General features: G+C 42.5%; 1 protein-coding gene across 4 annotated transcripts in view; it reads right to left on the reverse strand.

Moving 5' to 3' along the window:
- Positions 1 to 18,512, reverse strand: part of wdr7 (WD repeat domain 7) — a 210,150-nt gene that overhangs the window by 167,810 nt on the left and 23,828 nt on the right. For all 4 annotated transcript variants that reach the window (XM_088630381.1, XM_088630380.1, XM_088630379.1 and 1 more), the window contains 2 exons: positions 10,303 to 10,498; positions 5,901 to 6,115 (listed from right to left, as the gene is read on the reverse strand). In XM_088630381.1, coding sequence (XP_088486507.1) covers positions 5,901 to 6,115; positions 10,303 to 10,498 — 411 coding nt within the window. The remainder of the gene's footprint in view (positions 1 to 5,900; positions 6,116 to 10,302; positions 10,499 to 18,512) is intronic.

Consider the following 18,512-nt stretch of genomic DNA (forward strand, 5'->3'; position numbering starts at 1 on the left):
TCGTGTGGAATAATGGTTTGTTTTGACAGGCGATATTGCCATGTTAGCCCTCGGTGCAGAATTATCCTGTCACTGGGAGTGATGGGATATTACCTGAAGACAAAAAAAGCCGGATGGCTGTGCAGATTGTCAGCTGCAAAGAGGGCCTTTTAATCCCAGCCAACAGCTTCACTGCAGCCAGGGCACACAGCAATCTGAGGGCTGAAGAACAGTAATGCAAACTGCACATGAGGGTCAACAAAATTGCTCTCCAATTATGAAGACCGTACAGATGCAACAGCATGGGCATTTTAACATCACTTACTACGGCAATCGACCCAAGCGGTCTGTGAATTTGTTTATTTGCTTGAAAGACCTCTACTCTGAGGGATTTGAAGATGACATTACGATCCTGATTTTTACCAGTGCAGTGTAAAAAAAAAAAAACTGACAACCAAACTAAATGAAGGTTCCTTACGAGGACATACAAGATATGCTACAACCAACAAGAATGTATACAACTCCAAATTGGAGTTGCATTGGGAAAGGGAAAAAAGTTGAAAAAACAAATCCCCAAAGTGATTTAATCATCACGGAATAGATAGGACTAGAGCCACTTAATATTTAACATGAACTTTTAGAAATTACAGATCACAATACTGATTATTAACTGTGTTTCCATTAGCTCTGAATACCCAGTGTAACTGTATTGCTGTGACATTATAAGTTATTACAGAAACTGGCAATAGTACAACAGCAGGACAATACAGAAAGTATACAATGCAAATGGCTTAAATGTAATATCTTGCCATTCATATTTTTGAACTAAGTGGGCACTTCACTACAGCTATCACATTTCAGTCACTTTAGGAAAAAATCTTCCTAAAGTCTTCTGTACTTCCTAAAAACATTAAAAACTCATTTACTCGTTTGGACTACATACAGAAACACTGTTCCAACAGTTGTTTATGTGTTGCTGACAGATATATGGTGATGAACATTTCATTTTTATGAAACAAAACACACTGTTTGTTGTCTGAAGTAATAAACAGTCAATCATAACTGCTTTGAAATATGTTTTTATAAAACTTGCTCCTCACTGAAAGTCCCCTCCTCTGATGCAATTATTCAATCTTTTTTTTAAAAAAACAGCTGAAATCTCAGAAGACTGGAGGTCCACTGATATTCAGCCTCTTCTAAAAATACTAGGTAAGTTTAGACCCTAAATGCTATAGGCCTATATAGTATAACCTACAGTATTTTACCTTGCCTTTCTAAAATCATGAAAATAATTAACAAGCAGCTTTGATATTCTTAGAAATCAATTGCATTTTATCTCATACGTAGTATGGTTTTCATTCTGGTCATGATTGTGTTACAGCAATCTTAAATGTTTTGAATGGTATTATAACGGTCCTCAATAAATATCACACTTATGCTGTTATCTCTATAGATTTCATTTGATTGATTGATTAATTCATTAAGGCTTTTGATACTGTGGTACTATGTTCAAAAAAGAAGAAGTTTCTTTGGTGACAGAAACTCCTTTGCATGTTAGTGGAATTATTTACATACAAAGCTGTGCACAGTGTAAAATCTGATGGTTCATAATGTCTTGAGCCACAAAAGATTCCTTCTTTTTAAAGAAGAAAGAGACATGCATATTCTGACAACAGGCACATTGTGTTGTCTGTAGGCATTCTGTATAGAAACACCTATAGGTGCTGTTTTTATAGCTTTAAAACTGGTACCTTAAGGTAGAAACAACTTTAGGGCAAAAGCATGTCATCAAATCAATATTCTGGCAGTGTGGCGTTACAGAGCATCATAAAATGCTATATGTTCTGAACTGCGGCTTGGTATAGCTGGTGTTTGATTTGAACTTCACACCACTTCTGGCCTTTAATGGAGCAGATAAGGGCATACTTGAATCATTCCAGCTGGCATTAATCTGACATTTACTCGTGAAAAAGTTTCCTGCCATGCCTCAAATACCTCCTTTTAAAATGTGCCTGGTTCCACAAGCCAAGACAACTAAATATTACTGCTGGTCTGAAAAAGACAAAAGCTGTACTAATAGGTTTTACGCGAATACTGTTTGTTGCTGCAACAACGGGGGCTTTTTCAATCATAGCCCGTGTGGAATGGAATAATGTCACCGTGCAAATAAAATGGGACAAAATGAACCAATATATGAAGACAGCCGGTTAGAGGCCTGTATAATTTTCATTTAAATTAATTTCAATTAAAATGTAACATCTTGAAAAATTATTTAGACATGTTTTTTTTCCTAAGGGACTCCTGCTTCTCACTGAGGTGAAACACCACATAGCATCATGTTTTGTGACTTTAGGACACCATGACTTTAAGATCATGTTGAAGAAACTGCCACTCTTTACTACAGTTTAAAAACCTTCAGAGAAGACTACATTGGCATCCATGTTCCCAAGGACCCAGAAGGGAAAATCACTGAAGACTGATTTGCCTCTTAGATCTGCACAGAGCCCACAGGATCAGGGATCTGGAGAGGCCCAGGACAAACTGCTCAGCCCGAACTCTGCCTCAGAGGCACAGGTAACCAATTTGCGATCAGTGACTGAATTCACAGGGTCTGACCGGCCTACACCCTCCGTTGTGCACTTGAGGGCCGTAGCAAGAAGGTACTGGTCTAATTGGTCACTGAATAAAGGGCATTAAAAAAAACAGGAAACTGTTTCCTCTTCCAGAATTAACCTTTTTTCTATTGCTAACTCTCCCGTCTTGCTCATCGTGCCTGCTGTCTTTCATCCAGCGAAGCTCTCCTTCTGCACTGTTTTACTTTGCAGCCCTTTCCTTCTGTCTCCAGTGCTCATCGCGGGTGCACAGCAATCAGCCCAGCCGCCTGGACTCCAGCAGGTCACAGAGCGGCCAGCTGCAACAGCCTCACAACCACAGAAGATCAAACTAATTAGGCCAAATGTGCAGCAGGCGAGAGGGAAAGGTCAAGAATTCTGTAACACTGTCAAGAGTAAAAAAAAAAAGCTTTAACTTCTTCTTTGTCCGGAGGCTGAGATAGTCAGCCACATTCATGCTATCCTTAAGGTCATCTATCACTTGCTTCCTGCTTTTTTGGTTTAACGAGCCGGTCTCTTGGCACCTACCCGCCTCCAGGTCTGCCATTTGAAATGTTAAAAAAAAAGAAAGAAAGGAAGAGTGAAATTGTAAAAAAAAACATGCATAGGACATCTTCTTCTTTCATAATAAGATATGATCTGAAAGAAAACGCCATCTGAATGGCCTTTGTGACGTTCGCAAAATTTACCAAAACCCGGCAGCCTTTACTTCTTCTCTTTGTTTACAAGGAGCTTCGCTTTCCTTGGATACCATTCAGAGGTGAGCAATCCTGGTCCTGGAGGGCCGTCGTGTCTGCAAGTTTTCATTCCAAGTGAGCTCTTAACGAGCTACACCAGACATAACCAGACCCACCTGCTGGCTACTCCCAGCTCTCATGTGGTGCTGCTTGAAGGAGGCTTTGAAAGACACACTGGCCTTCCAGAACCAGGACTGGACCCCACTCGTTTCACAGGACCAGGCCTCCTTATTGAAGCACGAACTGGGGACTGACAAATACAGCATCAGATTGGACTTTTAGAAGCAGATTATCTCATTCAAACTTTAAATCAAGGACAATAACAGATACGTGCGGCATAAATGCCAAAGAATTTCCACAACACCAAAAAGCCCAGATGTCTTGTGTCTAGTCCACAGAAGGTAAAAAGGTAAATCTCTTCTCCTGTTCTATAGTACCTGTGGGACTGTAAAGTACCAAACAAAGAGATGCACGCACACCACTGCTTCACAACACCTGCTTTGCAGCAGATTATATACAGGTGTACAGAGCTGTCAAGTGAAGAACAATCAGGGCCTAAAGAAGATTTCTGTAAGATTATCCCCGCTTATTACCCAACCTTACCTCGCACAAATCCAACTACGACAAAAAAAGCAAGAGGCAGGTTTGCCTGCTACCCCAGCTGACAGACAGAACTGGCGACACGTGTCGGCGTCTGCCGCCACTTCAAGCAAAGCTATCGCACTCCCGTGTTCAGAATGACCACCCCAGTGGACTTGCTCTGTGGAGGACTACTGTTGACACTTATTTCTTTTACTACAAGCACTTCTAAGACTGATACATGCGTTGAATACAGGAGCTACATATCATTTTTTAAGCTCTGAAGACTGCTCTTCATGCCATGTACTGTAAACACACGTTACATCATTACGGCTGTTTCTTATTTGACACTCAGCAGGCAGTACCAGTTTCTTACCGGTCCTCTTCCACCTAAATGACTGGCTCATTTCCCAGTGATAATACGATTTGGCCTTTGTGCATTACGTTTATGTTCTCATGCAGACAAGTGAAAGAGTGCTTATAAAATCGGCACCTCCGTCGTCCCTCCTCCCTAAGCAATGTGAAACGGCAGAGGGAAAGTGAGCTGGTGCTCAGTTCTGAAAGACGCTGATGATCCAGGCATCATGAGTTTGCTCAGTGTGACTGGGATTCCCCAAGCCGGTGCACGTAGCTGGCTGAAGGACCTGCTTGCAGGCATGTCGGCGAAGGACACGCCTCTCCTCCAATCAGGACCGGGGCGTGTTAAGAAGCGAGTGGCTGGACGGCGGTGGAGGAGTCTGGAGGAGTCTGCACGGGCCTCCTCATCCTGCCCTGTGCATGACCGCCGGGTCTCGCAGTCGTGAGCCGCGACGAGCAAGACGCACAATTCGAGATTCCAAAGAGGGTGGGCAAAACGGAAATAAAATGGCTATTCCAACTTAAAAACAATGATGTTAAAGAAAGCAGAAAATGCTTCCTCATTTCCGTGAGAGTGTCTGCTTCTTAAGAGGCACTTCTACATTAACTAAACGCTTCTCAAAACAGTTCAGATATTTGATAGTCATTTCTCCAGCCATATCCTTTCTACTAGCATTTGGGGACACTCCATTATCAAAGGGGGTGTCATTTCCTTGTCTAATTGCTGGAAAGAGGCACTATCTTTTCAGCTATGAGTGAAAGGGCTGCATAGCAGACAGAAAACTGAATTCCCCAACGAGACAGATGGCATGCATTTTTCATAAAGCGATTATCCCCTCCACTGCTCCGCTTCCACTGTGTTGTTTTTGTGCTTTTTTAAGTCTGTAATAGTTTTTAAATTGGTCACATATGTTTCCAAGATGTAAGTGCTTGCTGAAGATGTATTAAAGAACACACAAAATGGCAAAATGCGAAATACAAAACACGCAACGCTATAAGATTCTTCACTGTCTTGTACGCTGTTCGGAGGGAAAGAAGTGTTGATGTATTAATAGTCAACAGAAGAAAATGTATAGGGTCTTCTTCCAGTAATACACATTCCTTTTCATCTGCTGATGCAGAAAAAATCTGACTTTGACTGTGTCAACAGTAATAGAACATTTTCCTCACACACTGCTTAAGCAATTTAATCTCCTAAAACATTTCAACAGTCAAATTTCAAGTATTCACTGGCATTATCCCATGCAAAGTGCACAATGTAAAGATTTTTAACTGTTTTCCTAGTCGCAATAAACACAAAAAGACTTAACTGCACATAAGAGACCTTCAAGAAATGGTGAAAGAAGTCTCCAGTGGCCGAGGCCCCATGATCTATCAGAAAATCTCTACGAACAGCAGGAATGATGTAGAAAACACATATTAGCGCACAGGCTGAGAGGGCAGTTTTAAAACACACTGCACCTTAGACTGGAGACTGAAGTGAGCCATTATAAGAATTCCTCCCGGTCAATCAGTGCTTCCGCAGGAAGAGCATAAGGACACAAGACAGGTTTCAGGAGAGGAGGCCATGCGGCCCACCGGAACTACTTGGTAGAGTCCGGGAATGGGGCGTGGGGGCGGGGGGGCTGGGACTCACCTTGTCAGACGCCTCGGAGGCCAGCAGGTTGGTGGCGAGGGTCTGCAGCTTGTGGTGGGCCATGTTCTTGAGGGCGGCCAGGCTGCGGCGGGTCATGGCCTGCTTGAGGTTGACGGCGGGGTGGCTGAGGGAATCGGCGGCGGCGGGCACGGCCTCGTCGCAGGCGTTGAGGATCTCCACGGCGGTGATGCCCATCACGCAGCGGTCCAGGGCACCTGCGGGGGGGGGACACCAGCGCTTCAGCCACAGGCGGGGCTTGGGGGGGACCGGGCCCTGCAGCGCGCACCCACGACACCGCAAGGCCACACGCTCCCCTGCTGCCGGTGTGTCAAAATGGACCGACCTCCTACCGGGGGCAGGCCTTTTCTTCTATATAAGGGATTTTGCTGCTTGTTTTTATATATATATATTTTTTCCAGCTGATGCTCGTCTCTCTCGGCTGCAGTTTCAATCTCGAGAGCGAAACCAGTTTAAACGTCTCATTTCCCCCCCCCTCAGTAGAAAAAAGGTCCACACCATTTGCTGTGAACTGTGAAGTTATTGGGATTGTGTTCAATATCTACTCACAAAAATGGGCTGAGAATTGAACAGGTAAGAATTCTGAATTCCCCTTTCCCTCAAAGACCATAGTACCTGCTCCTCGCATTGATAGAAGACTCCAGTTCACAGTGCCATTACCCATCCAACGCCTCAGCACACTCCACTGTTAATTTCACACTTTACTACCCAGCAATTTCACCTACCACATCTCATTCTTTGGCTTTTTCCTTATAAAGACCTGAAAAACGCAGCCCAAAACCTTCAACTACTTTCGAATTGGCAAATGTTTGCAGAGAGCTTTGCTGGATACAAACCATTCAGATTTTTTTGCTTCATTATCTAAGCTAGGTCGCTTAAAACCAAGGCCTTTTCTACAGCTGACTTGCTCAAGACTGAATATTTTCATTGTGTTTTCCAGTCATGTCGACACATCAAACAGTGGAATGAGAATTTCCTTGGCCTCAAGGGTCTTCCTGGGTTCAGTATTACTATACAATCTGGGCACACCAGACCAAAAACAGATTGCTGAAACACGAGTGGAACACCATACAGCTCTCAGACTGGTCTATTCCTACAACAAAGCACTAACAAATTCAGGTGCGAAGGCATCACCTTTCCCGTTGCAGGTAAAATGACCAGTGCAAAGGAAACGTCACTGTGATTTATTTCGTTTGTCTGACGATAATGTGATCACGTTTCTCTGTGAATCTTTACATAAAATGCTCTTAAAAAGTGGAAAGACAACATACACTGTAAGGAGTCATCAAGCAGATCCTTCAATTTAACACTACGGGTTATAACAAGTCTACAAAAATAGGCACATTTATAGTCATTCCTTCCCCCTCCCAAACCAGATGAAGATAAGCCATCAGTGAGGATAAAATCTGGACAGTTTTCCTCATGAGCCATGAAGAGGCTATGACCTACTCAGCAATATTCCTTTAAAACCAGATTTAAGAGCTTGCATAAACAGGCTAATGCACCTAATGTAGTTACAAATACTGACTTTTAGCTTCAGCCTTATTCAATATTTAGAAAATGTTTCTAAAGTGCATGGCCTCTGGTTTGCTTTGTGCAATGCGATGTGAGTACAAAGCTGGGTAAATAAAATTTAAATGAGAACAGGCCCAGTAAGTGGAATGTAGCTTAATGAAACCTTGTGTAAGCATGGCAAACACAGCACATAAATTATTTACCAGGTTGTTAAAACAGAAGAGCAGGAACTATCACTAAATGGCATAATCATAAAAATATACACCACTGTAATTGCACTTTTTTCATAATGTTAAGAGGACAGACAAAGCAGTCAACGGCTAAAAACCTTGTCATTTTTTTCCTGAGAATGAAATTACACTCTATATATTATGCAACATTTAGTTTTTTTTAAAAGCCTACTTAAAGGGTAGAACAAATAGGCGTTCTGTGAAGATAATTTTTCATTCAACAGAAGGCCAAAAGACAAACACGTGGGAACTTCACCAACACACCAAAGTGTGCAAATAAAGTTATTGCCACTTTATGTAACTTCCTTAGCATCTTTTTTTCCCCAAAGTGACTCGGTCTCTTATCAGAACACTTCAATGGCACTTTGACATAACCAGAATTTACAAATTAGATTAAACATGTTTTAATTAGTAGCTTCACTCAATACATCATCAGTGGAATTTGCCTTTAGGAGGATTCAATATATGGATTGTAGAAGACTTGCATGATTAGATGCATGCAGATATGTAATTATGAGTCCTTAAGGCATTTAAAAGTTTATTAAAGTGAAATTAAAAAAATACTGAAAAACAACAGATCTAAGATATCCATACCTAAACTCTGTAAAAAACAGTCTTAATGTTGTTAAGTTATAAATACACTGTTTTGAAACAGCTTTGAAATTTAACACCTGATTGATTAAACAGCATCACAGGACTAAGAAGATCAGCTCTATATAACACTGCTTTCTTAAGAATTAGTTTATTCACAATGTATAAATCACCACAGTCAAAAAGTAACTGTTTTTCTCTATTAAATACATAAAAAACAGACTACATAACACTGAACACAGTATACAAGTTTCTGTGTTGTGTTGATTTATATAATTCTTTCATCTTCTTCATTCCTTGACTTTAATGACGTGTGTATAAACCTGCCATAGCTTTGTGTTAATGGCTATGCTACCATGGTGCATACCTTATTTTGCTTTTTTCATTAAACAATTTTATTTTACCATCAAAACCAATGATACAAGCATAAAAATGCACACAAAGATCTGTGTACTGTGAATTTGTTCACATACTGTACATTTGCCACACAAGATCAGATTACTTATTTCTAAATGATCGGATGATGATGGATAGAGCTAATCTGAGCAGCTGAACACCTTTTTTTCCAATTATTTCCAATTTTTAATAACATGTACAAGTAAAACGCCGTAAGGCAAATACTGCAGAGGGGAACTATGTACTGGAAAATGGCTACTGTACTGCCCATCTATTAAAAGGGTGACAAAACTGAAATCAAGTAATTATAGACCAATAAGTCTGAGTTCTATTACATTTCCATAGCTATAATCAATTATCAGATCTAGAGGATCACCAATGGAAATGGAAATACGAGCCCAGGGGAGAATCAACATGGATGAAGAAAAGGTAGACTTTGCTTAATTAAGTTATAAGGGGTCTGTGAACAAGTATCAGATGCACACAGAGAGCATTTGATAGTGTATTTACTAAGGCCTTCTGAAAATATGAAGTTCCTCATAAAAGAGTAATTCTTAAATTCCAGGTGGTAGGAACACAGGAATGTTTGGATTGAGAACTAATGTTAACGATCAAATTAGGAAGACGTAATCAGTGGAGTACCACAGGGATCTGTACTAGAACCACTGTTATAACTTCATTAATATATCGATAAAGAAATGCATGGGTTGAAGTGCTCTTAAAACCCAAAATTTTCCTTTCTCAAAGGGGGGTATGGGAGAATAAAACAAGTTACCCAGGATGTTGTTGATATCTTGGTGTCTTCAACAGAAATATATTTCATGTCAATGTGATCAGATATAAAATACTGGGTGCTACCCAGCCCAATGAAGAGGTTAATCTGAAAATAAACTATATTGATGGAAGAGGGTGTCAGTAAATGTTCTTTCTTCACCTAGTGCCATGAAAACCTATTTTTAAACAAGTCTGCACCTTGATTCAAGTGTCAGATTTTCAAGGAAATAATTCTGATCTGTAGTCTGACAACCAAACTTGTTTTTCCTCCTACATACGTTATCTTGAAAATGAACTTTGATTCTGTGGGTAGTCCTCACAATGAGCTATCAGGACATCACAATCGGAGTAGTAGCTCAGCAGTGGCCATTTGTAACTGCATCAGAAAAGAGCCCAAGAGCACAGGAACAACTGCAGATCATTATTTCAACTTCCATTAGCCTATAAATGATTAACTGCAGGCTAAAGCTTACAATCGCAACTGTGCTCAGTACGCAAATAATTCACAGATCTTTAAATCAAATAAGACATTAAAACTGACAAAACACCAAGCAAATGATAGCTGGAGTGTAATACTTCAGTACTCTAGTGTTCGAAATACAGAAGTGGCGTGTACCTTTTCACAATGCTGAAAGAGCTGAATATCACAGCCCCTTCCACCACCGCTGAGCCAAAACTGGTTAAGAATCAACAGTAGGAACACCAAAATCCCACCCAGGCATCCCAGAGAGCCTGCCTCAGGAGACCCTCTCAGAGATTTCACAGGGCTGTCTATTTCACGGGGTGGGGGGGTTTCAAGGTGAGCACACGGGGAGCTTTTGCGAAAGACAGCTTTAACAAAAAGCGCATTGCATTTGCACCGCCTTTAAGACACGTACCGGTGTCCATCTGCCAGACGTAGACGGAGCCGTCGGAGCAGCCCACCACCAGGTAGTCGTCGCAGGGCCGCCACTTGATGACCTGGATGGGGAAGAGGTGGCGGGACGCCAGCATGATGCACTTCCTCTCTCGCAGGCTCAGGAGACCCACCGAGTGATCGCTGGCCACGGAGCAGACACAGTGCTGGACTCGGTTCTGCAGGGGCAGAAGGAACAGCAGCCCGGGGCATCAGATCCACTGCGATGTGCTTTCTACACGAGGAACACACCACAACTCTTCCCATGCCCCCAGAGAAGAGTTAGCTCCACCTTATCCGTTGTTCAGGATGAAATAATTGTCCGTGATGCCGACGTTAATCTCAACTTGTAGTAGAAACTATTTTAGCCTAGATAAACACAAAGGCCTCAGAGTAAGGAGAGGACGGTTGTAAAGACAAGTATTTTTCTCATGAGTTCCAGAGGGCTACATTAATCTGACTTGTTTTACAGACAACACATGAAAGATGAAGTTCAAATAAAAGCCTAAGGCTGCCCTCTCTTCAGTGTCGATTATTTTGCTAAAAGAACGCCTTCCCATGGTAACCTGTATAATGATGTGCGCCTCATCCCTGAATGAAAATGGATGAAAGGAGAATCCTCTAAAAAGCCTATCATAATTACGAGAAATTAAAAAAAATATATATCTTGGAAAACGTCCCCTGAAAAAGAAACCATCAGTCATATAAACCCAAACCACTGACCGCAAGTTCACCCAAACTGATGCCTGCTGTGAGTGGTGTCCATGCAATGTGCACATTTTTCCTATTTCCACTAGCTGTTTATCTCTTACAATTCGAGGTGGGATGGAAATAATTTGATCGCTGGCCTACTCATTTCATTACTGGCCTTCTGAGGTTTTGTGATGTTATACGGCAGAGAAAGACCGTGAGAATAGACTGAAAATTGCTGGAGGCTGACTTACTGCGGCTAGTAGATGCAAAATATACCGAACTTCAAAATAAACGACTTGCACAAGTAGAACACCACAAAGTTTTTTTTTTAATCAGAAAAAAAATGACTCGTCTTTTCTTTTTTGCACCGATATATTACTGAACAGAAATGACAGGCAAACTCATGACACGGATTAAAATCGGTTATCAAAATGACTGATCAACAGGGTACCTTCTGCGGAAGTCGCAGGCTACTCATGTGTGGAAACTGTTAGACACAACACAAGCTTTACACCCACAATGTAGGAACTGCACCTGGCTGCAGATGCTGTCTTGTGGGATACTCTTCCGTTCCTTTTGTAGAACCTGGACAGGTAGATGCCTGTTCAATGGTCTCTAAGTCAGAAAGTCTCAGAACAAGTGTTCAATGGGTCTCATGGGAGAGTAAAAAGCACAGCAAATGGCACAGTACCACTGAGGATGTATTGTCCTGAAGGAAAGTTGGCAAATAAGGTGTAGCAAAGTGGGAGGGCCGGGAACTGCGCAGTGCAGTCAGGTCAACATCAATCTCGGCACGTTGAGCTCGGTAGGAGCTAGACTCTCCTGCCAAGGCCAATCCCACTCCGACCTTGTCATCGATCTTGGCGGGGTGTCGTAACTCACGGTCCCCCAGGCTGTGGCCCATCAGAGGTGGACCGCGTTTGCCGGTGCCAACCAGGCCTTGGATTTTAGGATTTCAGAACTGTCTTTTGCTCTGCCAGGTCCACAATGTTGGTGGAGGAACTTGGAAGGTCTTGGAAAGTAGCAGCTGATGACATAATAGCACTGTTCACCAGTGTCATTCACTCATTGATTCAGTTTTCTCTCCCAAGTTTCCTTGGTGTGATGAATTGGGAGAATATGAGGAATGGGGCATAGACTATCATCTTGGGGGGGTGTTGGAGGGAGAAGATATAGATTTATAGATGAAAAACATGGGATCCTTTTTCTCAGTGTTGTGTTTATATTTTGCATTGTACATTTAATCCCATATTATTAAATCAAAACCTGCTAAAAATGACATTGCTGGGTGTGAAGACCCAAGATGACAAGTGACCACGTGCAGGCATCGTCCGTTCTCCAACATGCCGTTGGAAGCAAGGCTTTGTTCACTTGACAAATGGAGAATATTTGTTTCCTTTTTGGATCTTCACCAGCCTTGACAACAAACATGCAAAACCACCTCATCACTCGAGCCAAAATAAATGAAGATATAATTATTTATTGGGGCATGCTAACTCTAATAAATCTCAACATTTAGATTTTTAAACGATCCCTCTTTCTTCTTTCAAACCCAAACTGTACAGTCTTCTTTCATCCACTGGTCTTTCCTCCAGAAAATAATAATCCTCACACTTACTGTATATAGCGCTTTTCTGGACACTCCACTCATATAGAATAAACCATATAGAATCAGGACCTTGGTTTTACGTCCCGCCCATAAGGACACCGCCTTTTTACAGCATAGTGTCCCCATCACTATACTGGAGCATTAATATAAGCACCTCCTATTGGTCCCACTAACACCTCTTCCAGCAGCAACCTTAGCTTTCCCAGGAGGTCTCCCATCCAGGCTCTGTCCAGGCTCACACCTGCTGAGCTTCAGTGGGTTGTTAGATGTGAGCTGAAGGGTGATATAGCTGCTGGCTCTCTATATATATATCTTACACAAACCACTCATGAATCACACTTACTCAGTCTTCTCACTCTCACTTCACTCTCCATCTTCATTAATCACCAAGCATTCGTATTCACCATGTGACACAGCTTAGCACCCACAACCTCAGCTTCACTCGCACAACTCTTGGTCTTCACGAGCAAACAGAAACGGTTCCTGGCTGACACCGCCGGCCCTCCCTTCAGCCGGTACTTGCACCCCTGACACAGCTGCAGGCAGCCGGGTGTGTTCTCACACTCCCAGAGACTGCCTGACTGTGTGCCGATACCCGGGCCATCTAGACTCGCTTTCCCGGCTGTGGGGAGAAGACATGCCGCAGCTGTGCCAAGCGCTGCCCCTCTCCTGCAGGTACGAACGCCCTGTTCCGGCTGGCCAAGCCTGTTCCCCATTCCCACTGATCCGAGCCGATGACCTACCACGCCGCTCCCGTGTCCTGCACCTGCGACACCCCTCAGCACAGACTATGCTGTACTTTCTCCAGCCTCCCTAGCTTACCGAGTCTCACCGGCCTGGAAATCAATCCAATCCAAGCTCGCGAGAACTCCCTGGATCTCCCTCTCTCCCTCCGTGCAGACTAGAGCCCAAACCAGAGACCAAAAGCCTCTTAATTAGCCCGGAGGAGTGGCTAATTCCACTCGGAGCCTGTCCCAGCTCTTTTCCCTCACATGGAATTTCGCTCCCTGTGACCACTAATTACTCAGCCAGACCAGGTGTGCCTCGGCCTTCTGCTGGCTTTTCAAATTACCAGGCGGCTTTCTCACAAAGCCCCCCTCTCACTAACCTCACAGGGTGATTTAGTGCTTATGTCACAGTCTCAGTCCCTCCAGTGCTTAACAGTCAGTCACGAAGGATCAATTAATCAAAATGACACCAAAAAAATCAATTTCCAAAAACTGTACATTTCTTTAAAAAAATATATACATAATGTTTCTTCTGGTGCTCAGTACATAATACTCCCTTTTGCCATAAGTCTCAAGACCAAAATGCTACAAATTTTGATTTTTTTTTCTTGCATTAAAAATTTAGTTTTCAGACAGGAAAACGACACCGCACATAGAAATGGTTTACTTGTATGTTAAGAAATGTACATTTTTAGATTTGTACACAAGGTTTAAATGCAGCACTTGAAAGTTTATGAAATTAGTCAATAACAGCTGAAAATAAAACAAAAAACACTATCAACCCAGTCATCCACGGTCTCCATGGTCACTAATAATATCTGTTCTGCTGTGATTCTCTTCTGTAACAGCAGGGGTGTAATAACAGCACTTCTCTAGACTTTAACGACTGTGTGCTGGATTTCAAGACTCTCAAAACGTGCTTATCAAGAAGACCACACAAAGGGCCAACTGATGTATGATACGTTTGAGAGTTAAGGCTGAGATTCGGACAAATGTGTGTTTATATATATATAAACGCTTGATATTGCTAAGCATGATTCTAGTGATGAGGATCAACATGTGAGCATTCAAAATTAATTATTAGCACCTGATGATAATACTGTACAGTGGAAGAGGATAGATGGAAAAAAAAAGAGAAACTCTGTGGAGATCTGAACAGCATCTAAATTGAAACTGCAACCTCCAGTGACAGGCGGTGTTCCCAGGTGGTGATTCAACAGCACCAGAATCCTTGACCAGGAAGAAACACTTCAGTGGCTGCAGGGAAGCAGAACAGCAAGGAGCTCCGGCACCGCGCGAGACTGAATACATCTCTCTCTCAGCATTTTATCAGCATCACAGGGGGACTTTCAGCTTAATGAGGTCATGTGTAACGTGCTTAATCAGAACAGCACTCTGCTACTCATTGTGAAGCAGTTACAAGTGGTTGCATGATATAATATTGCATGTTCTGCTGTAATTCCAGCAAATCCCCATTAAATAGTCTGGATGCATAGCGACTATGTTACAGGCATTTACACTACTCAATTACTTTATGGGTATGAGCAATGCATGGGTTTTACATAAAATAATAATTTAGTCCTGTATTTAGTGACCTTAATACCAAAGCACCCCAGAGTGCAATTCAAAACTGTAAAACGCAGATCAATTTAAAAAGCAAATACGGTTAAAAGGCATTTGCACAGAAGCGCATTTGAACCGTCCGGTTTCCAAACCGAATTTCTCAAAGCGCAGCGTTTCCGGCGCTGGCTGTAAGTTATCAGGGGCTCCTGCAAGCGACAGTGGGTAGGAGCAAGGAAATCCGCGTTTTCAGATCTGCAAGAAATTCTACACCGATGTGAATAGCAGGGCCCTGACCCATGAAGCACTTTATATATTATTACAGCCACCTTGAAATCAACTCCAAATCTCACAAGCAACCCAAGTAAAGACCCCCAGCAGCGGGGTGGTCAATAACCTGCACAGTGAACAAACAGAATCAGGCAAACCAGCAATGAAGTTACAGTAACCAAAACAGGACCTTAGGAAAGGATGAACTAGAATGTTCCTCCTTCCTCTTCACACAGATCTTAGAAATGTTCCTCAGGTGACAGAATGCAATACAGTACATACAGATTTAATGTGAAAATCAAGTAACAGCCCATTATCAAGAAAGACAGTGAGATTCTTAACAGTGCGATAAAGTTGCTATCAAAGGTGTGATAAGACTGCGATCCAGGGTGTGTCCTGCCTTGTGCACTTTGCTTGCCGGGACGGGCTCCAGCTCCCCCACGGTAAAGCAGGCTAGAAAATGTATGGATGCCTGATGGGTGACAATCAACTGCCGTGTCAGAAGTCTAGACGAAAGAACCACCAGCATGAAGCAAAAGCCAAGCTCAAATTTCCTGACCATGTTACTGAGTGAAAGCAAGGGTGTCTACACACAACAGCTCACTGAACAGCAAGGGTCCCAAGACAGAGCCCTGGTGGACACCAAACCGCATTCGCCGAAAGACATTATGAAAATCCGAGAGAGATGAGAGGCAAAATAGTCTAAAGTCTTTCAAGAAACAGCAAAGAACAACTGTAGACATTGTGTTTCACAGTCTATAACATCAGCTCTACTTTAGCTAAATGGCACTCATTGACGCAGCTACCCACCTGAACTACTCATTGCAGATGCACAGTGCTGTCAGTACTATGACCAAGATAAGATAGAGAGAGATCACTTTATTGGCCATATACAATTTCTTGCATTAGGAATTCGTCTTTTCGCATACCCCAGCTTGCTCTCCATGAGACACACAGACAAGGAGAGAAGCTTGGGGTCAGAGTGCAGGGTCAGCCATTGTACAGAGCCCCTGGAGCAGTTGGGGTTAAGGGCCTTGCTCAGGGGCCCAACAGAGTAGGATTCCTCTGCCGGCCACGGGATTTGAACCGGCAACCTTCCGGCCACAGGCACAGATCCACTTCTCCGCCCCAAGATGGAATTTTCTCTGACTGATCAATTGCAAGGAAACGTCCAGAAAGCTTATTTCAGTTACTTTACATGAAGGTTAATGTTCAATACTTTACCGAGACCCTAGGTGACAAATTAGTTTTTTTTTCAGAATGGGTTTACCTCTTGTAGCAGCCAGGTTTTCATTAAGGGTACCTTCAGTGTAAAAAAGATATATTTGTTTTACAAGATACATATTGTACTGCATTGGGTCTATGGATTGTAAGAAACATGCATCCTACTTTAAGCGCCAGCATCTTGGTAAGGCCCAAAAAATGGTGATATGAATGAAAACCTTTCAGTTAATACATTCGTGCTGCATGAAGATTTATCATGACCTAAAAGCCATAATTTTAATCAAGGATAACAAGCTAAAAACACAAACAAGGGACAACTGGGAGGTGGTCTTCAGGTCCTCAATGCTGCCTATTTCGTCAACCTTGTGGGTTCTACAGTAAATCTCTGTCTTCGGTGTTAGTCAAAAAGTCGATTCCCCCACACTCTTTACTGAAAATGATACATCTGACCTCCTCACTCTGAGAATCTACAGAAATAAGAGGCAAGATTGTCTCAGATCTGTGCAAATAGACCTCTCCTGTCCTGATCATCATAAATCAAGAAAACCTTCAGTGCCACAAACATGACAGCAATCACAGCCCCAGCTGGTGTGAGAGGAATCTGTCATGCTGAAATTCTTCTATCCAAGGATAAATATTTTATGTGAAATATGTACTCTCAAGCGGGAATTCTGAAATGAAATATTTACCCTTTCATACTTTCACAGAAAAAAATAATTTCCAAGCTAAGCTGTTGAGAAAGAATTCATCATGGAATGGAAAGAAAACTAGCAAACCAATGTGAAAGTATTTATTAAGGACACCATTCCAAACACACTGGACCCATACCAATTCGCCTACCGGTCCAACAGATCCACAGATGACGCAATCTCCATTGCCATACACACTGCCCTATCCCATCTGGATAAAAAGAACACATACGCAAGACTACTATTCATCGACTTCAGCTCAGCTTTTAACACCATCATTCCAGAGAATCTAGTCAAGAAACTCAGTGCACTGGGTCTCAACACCACCCTCTGCAACTGGATTCTGGACTTCCTGACGGGCAGATCCCAGGGTGTAAGGCTTGGAAACCACACCTCCAGCACACTAACTCTGAACGCTGGGGTCCCCCAATTGTATTGTTATTTTTTGTACTACTTACCATCTGAGAGCTAGCAAAATAGCAGCTCGTTATACCATATACCTGTGTATGAGTATAATGACAATTTACTTGAACTTATAAATAGAAATTAATTTCTGGATATGAAGATTCATTCCAGCATGAATATTCAGAATGGATGAAAATTTGTCCGTGCACTGAATCCTAGCTTACATTAAGGTAGCGGCTGACCTGCTAAAGAGTTGTTGGGAGTGAACAGCACTCAGACTGTGTCAAGAAGAAACTGTGGGATGTTCACTTGATGGCGGCACTACTACGCAAAATGGGGAAAATAAGGGCTATTGGAAGATACTGGAACGAATGGAAAAAAAAAGAAAGAAGAAAAGCGGGGCAGATTCTGAAAATGGGAGGATGTAATCAGTGGAGTATCAAATGGGATCAGTGATAGGACCACTGCTCTTCAATTTTTTTCCTTCAGTGAGGACAGGAGGCACATTTTCTTTACACAAAAAGGCTGTGGGAGCTGGAACGAACTTCCCAACCATATCGTTGAAGCTGATACCAGCTCTTTGTTCAAGAAAGCCCTGGGTTAACTGTTCGACTCTAACACCTCCGGTTGACCACATGGGTTAGATGGGCCAGATGGCCTTCTCTTGCCCGTCAACACTCTCATGTTCTTCCACCCAGGAACTCGAGGACTATGGCAGTCCGGCTGATCGGAGAGCTGAGGAATGAGCTAGATTAAAGCTTGTAACAATGAGAATGTCACCCCTCCCCTCCGAAACAAAACAAAACAACAACAACAAAAAGATAACGCTAATCAATGATGAAAAGGCCCGTGTTTCTGTAACTAAACGATAACGGGGTGGTGCTTCAGTCAGCATTCCAATGCAGGACAGCGAGTCAAGGGGTCACAAAGTTGAACTATTGATCTGCCAAAAAAGTGGTTTTATGATTTAATCAACAGTAATGTGGTCAGTTATGGAGAAGAGCTCCTAGGCATA

The sequence above is a fragment of the Lepisosteus platostomus genome, chromosome 4, assembly GCF_059453375.1.
Source record: "Lepisosteus platostomus isolate fLepPlt1 chromosome 4, fLepPlt1.hap1, whole genome shotgun sequence".
Classification (NCBI taxonomy): domain Eukaryota; kingdom Metazoa; phylum Chordata; class Actinopteri; order Semionotiformes; family Lepisosteidae; genus Lepisosteus; species Lepisosteus platostomus.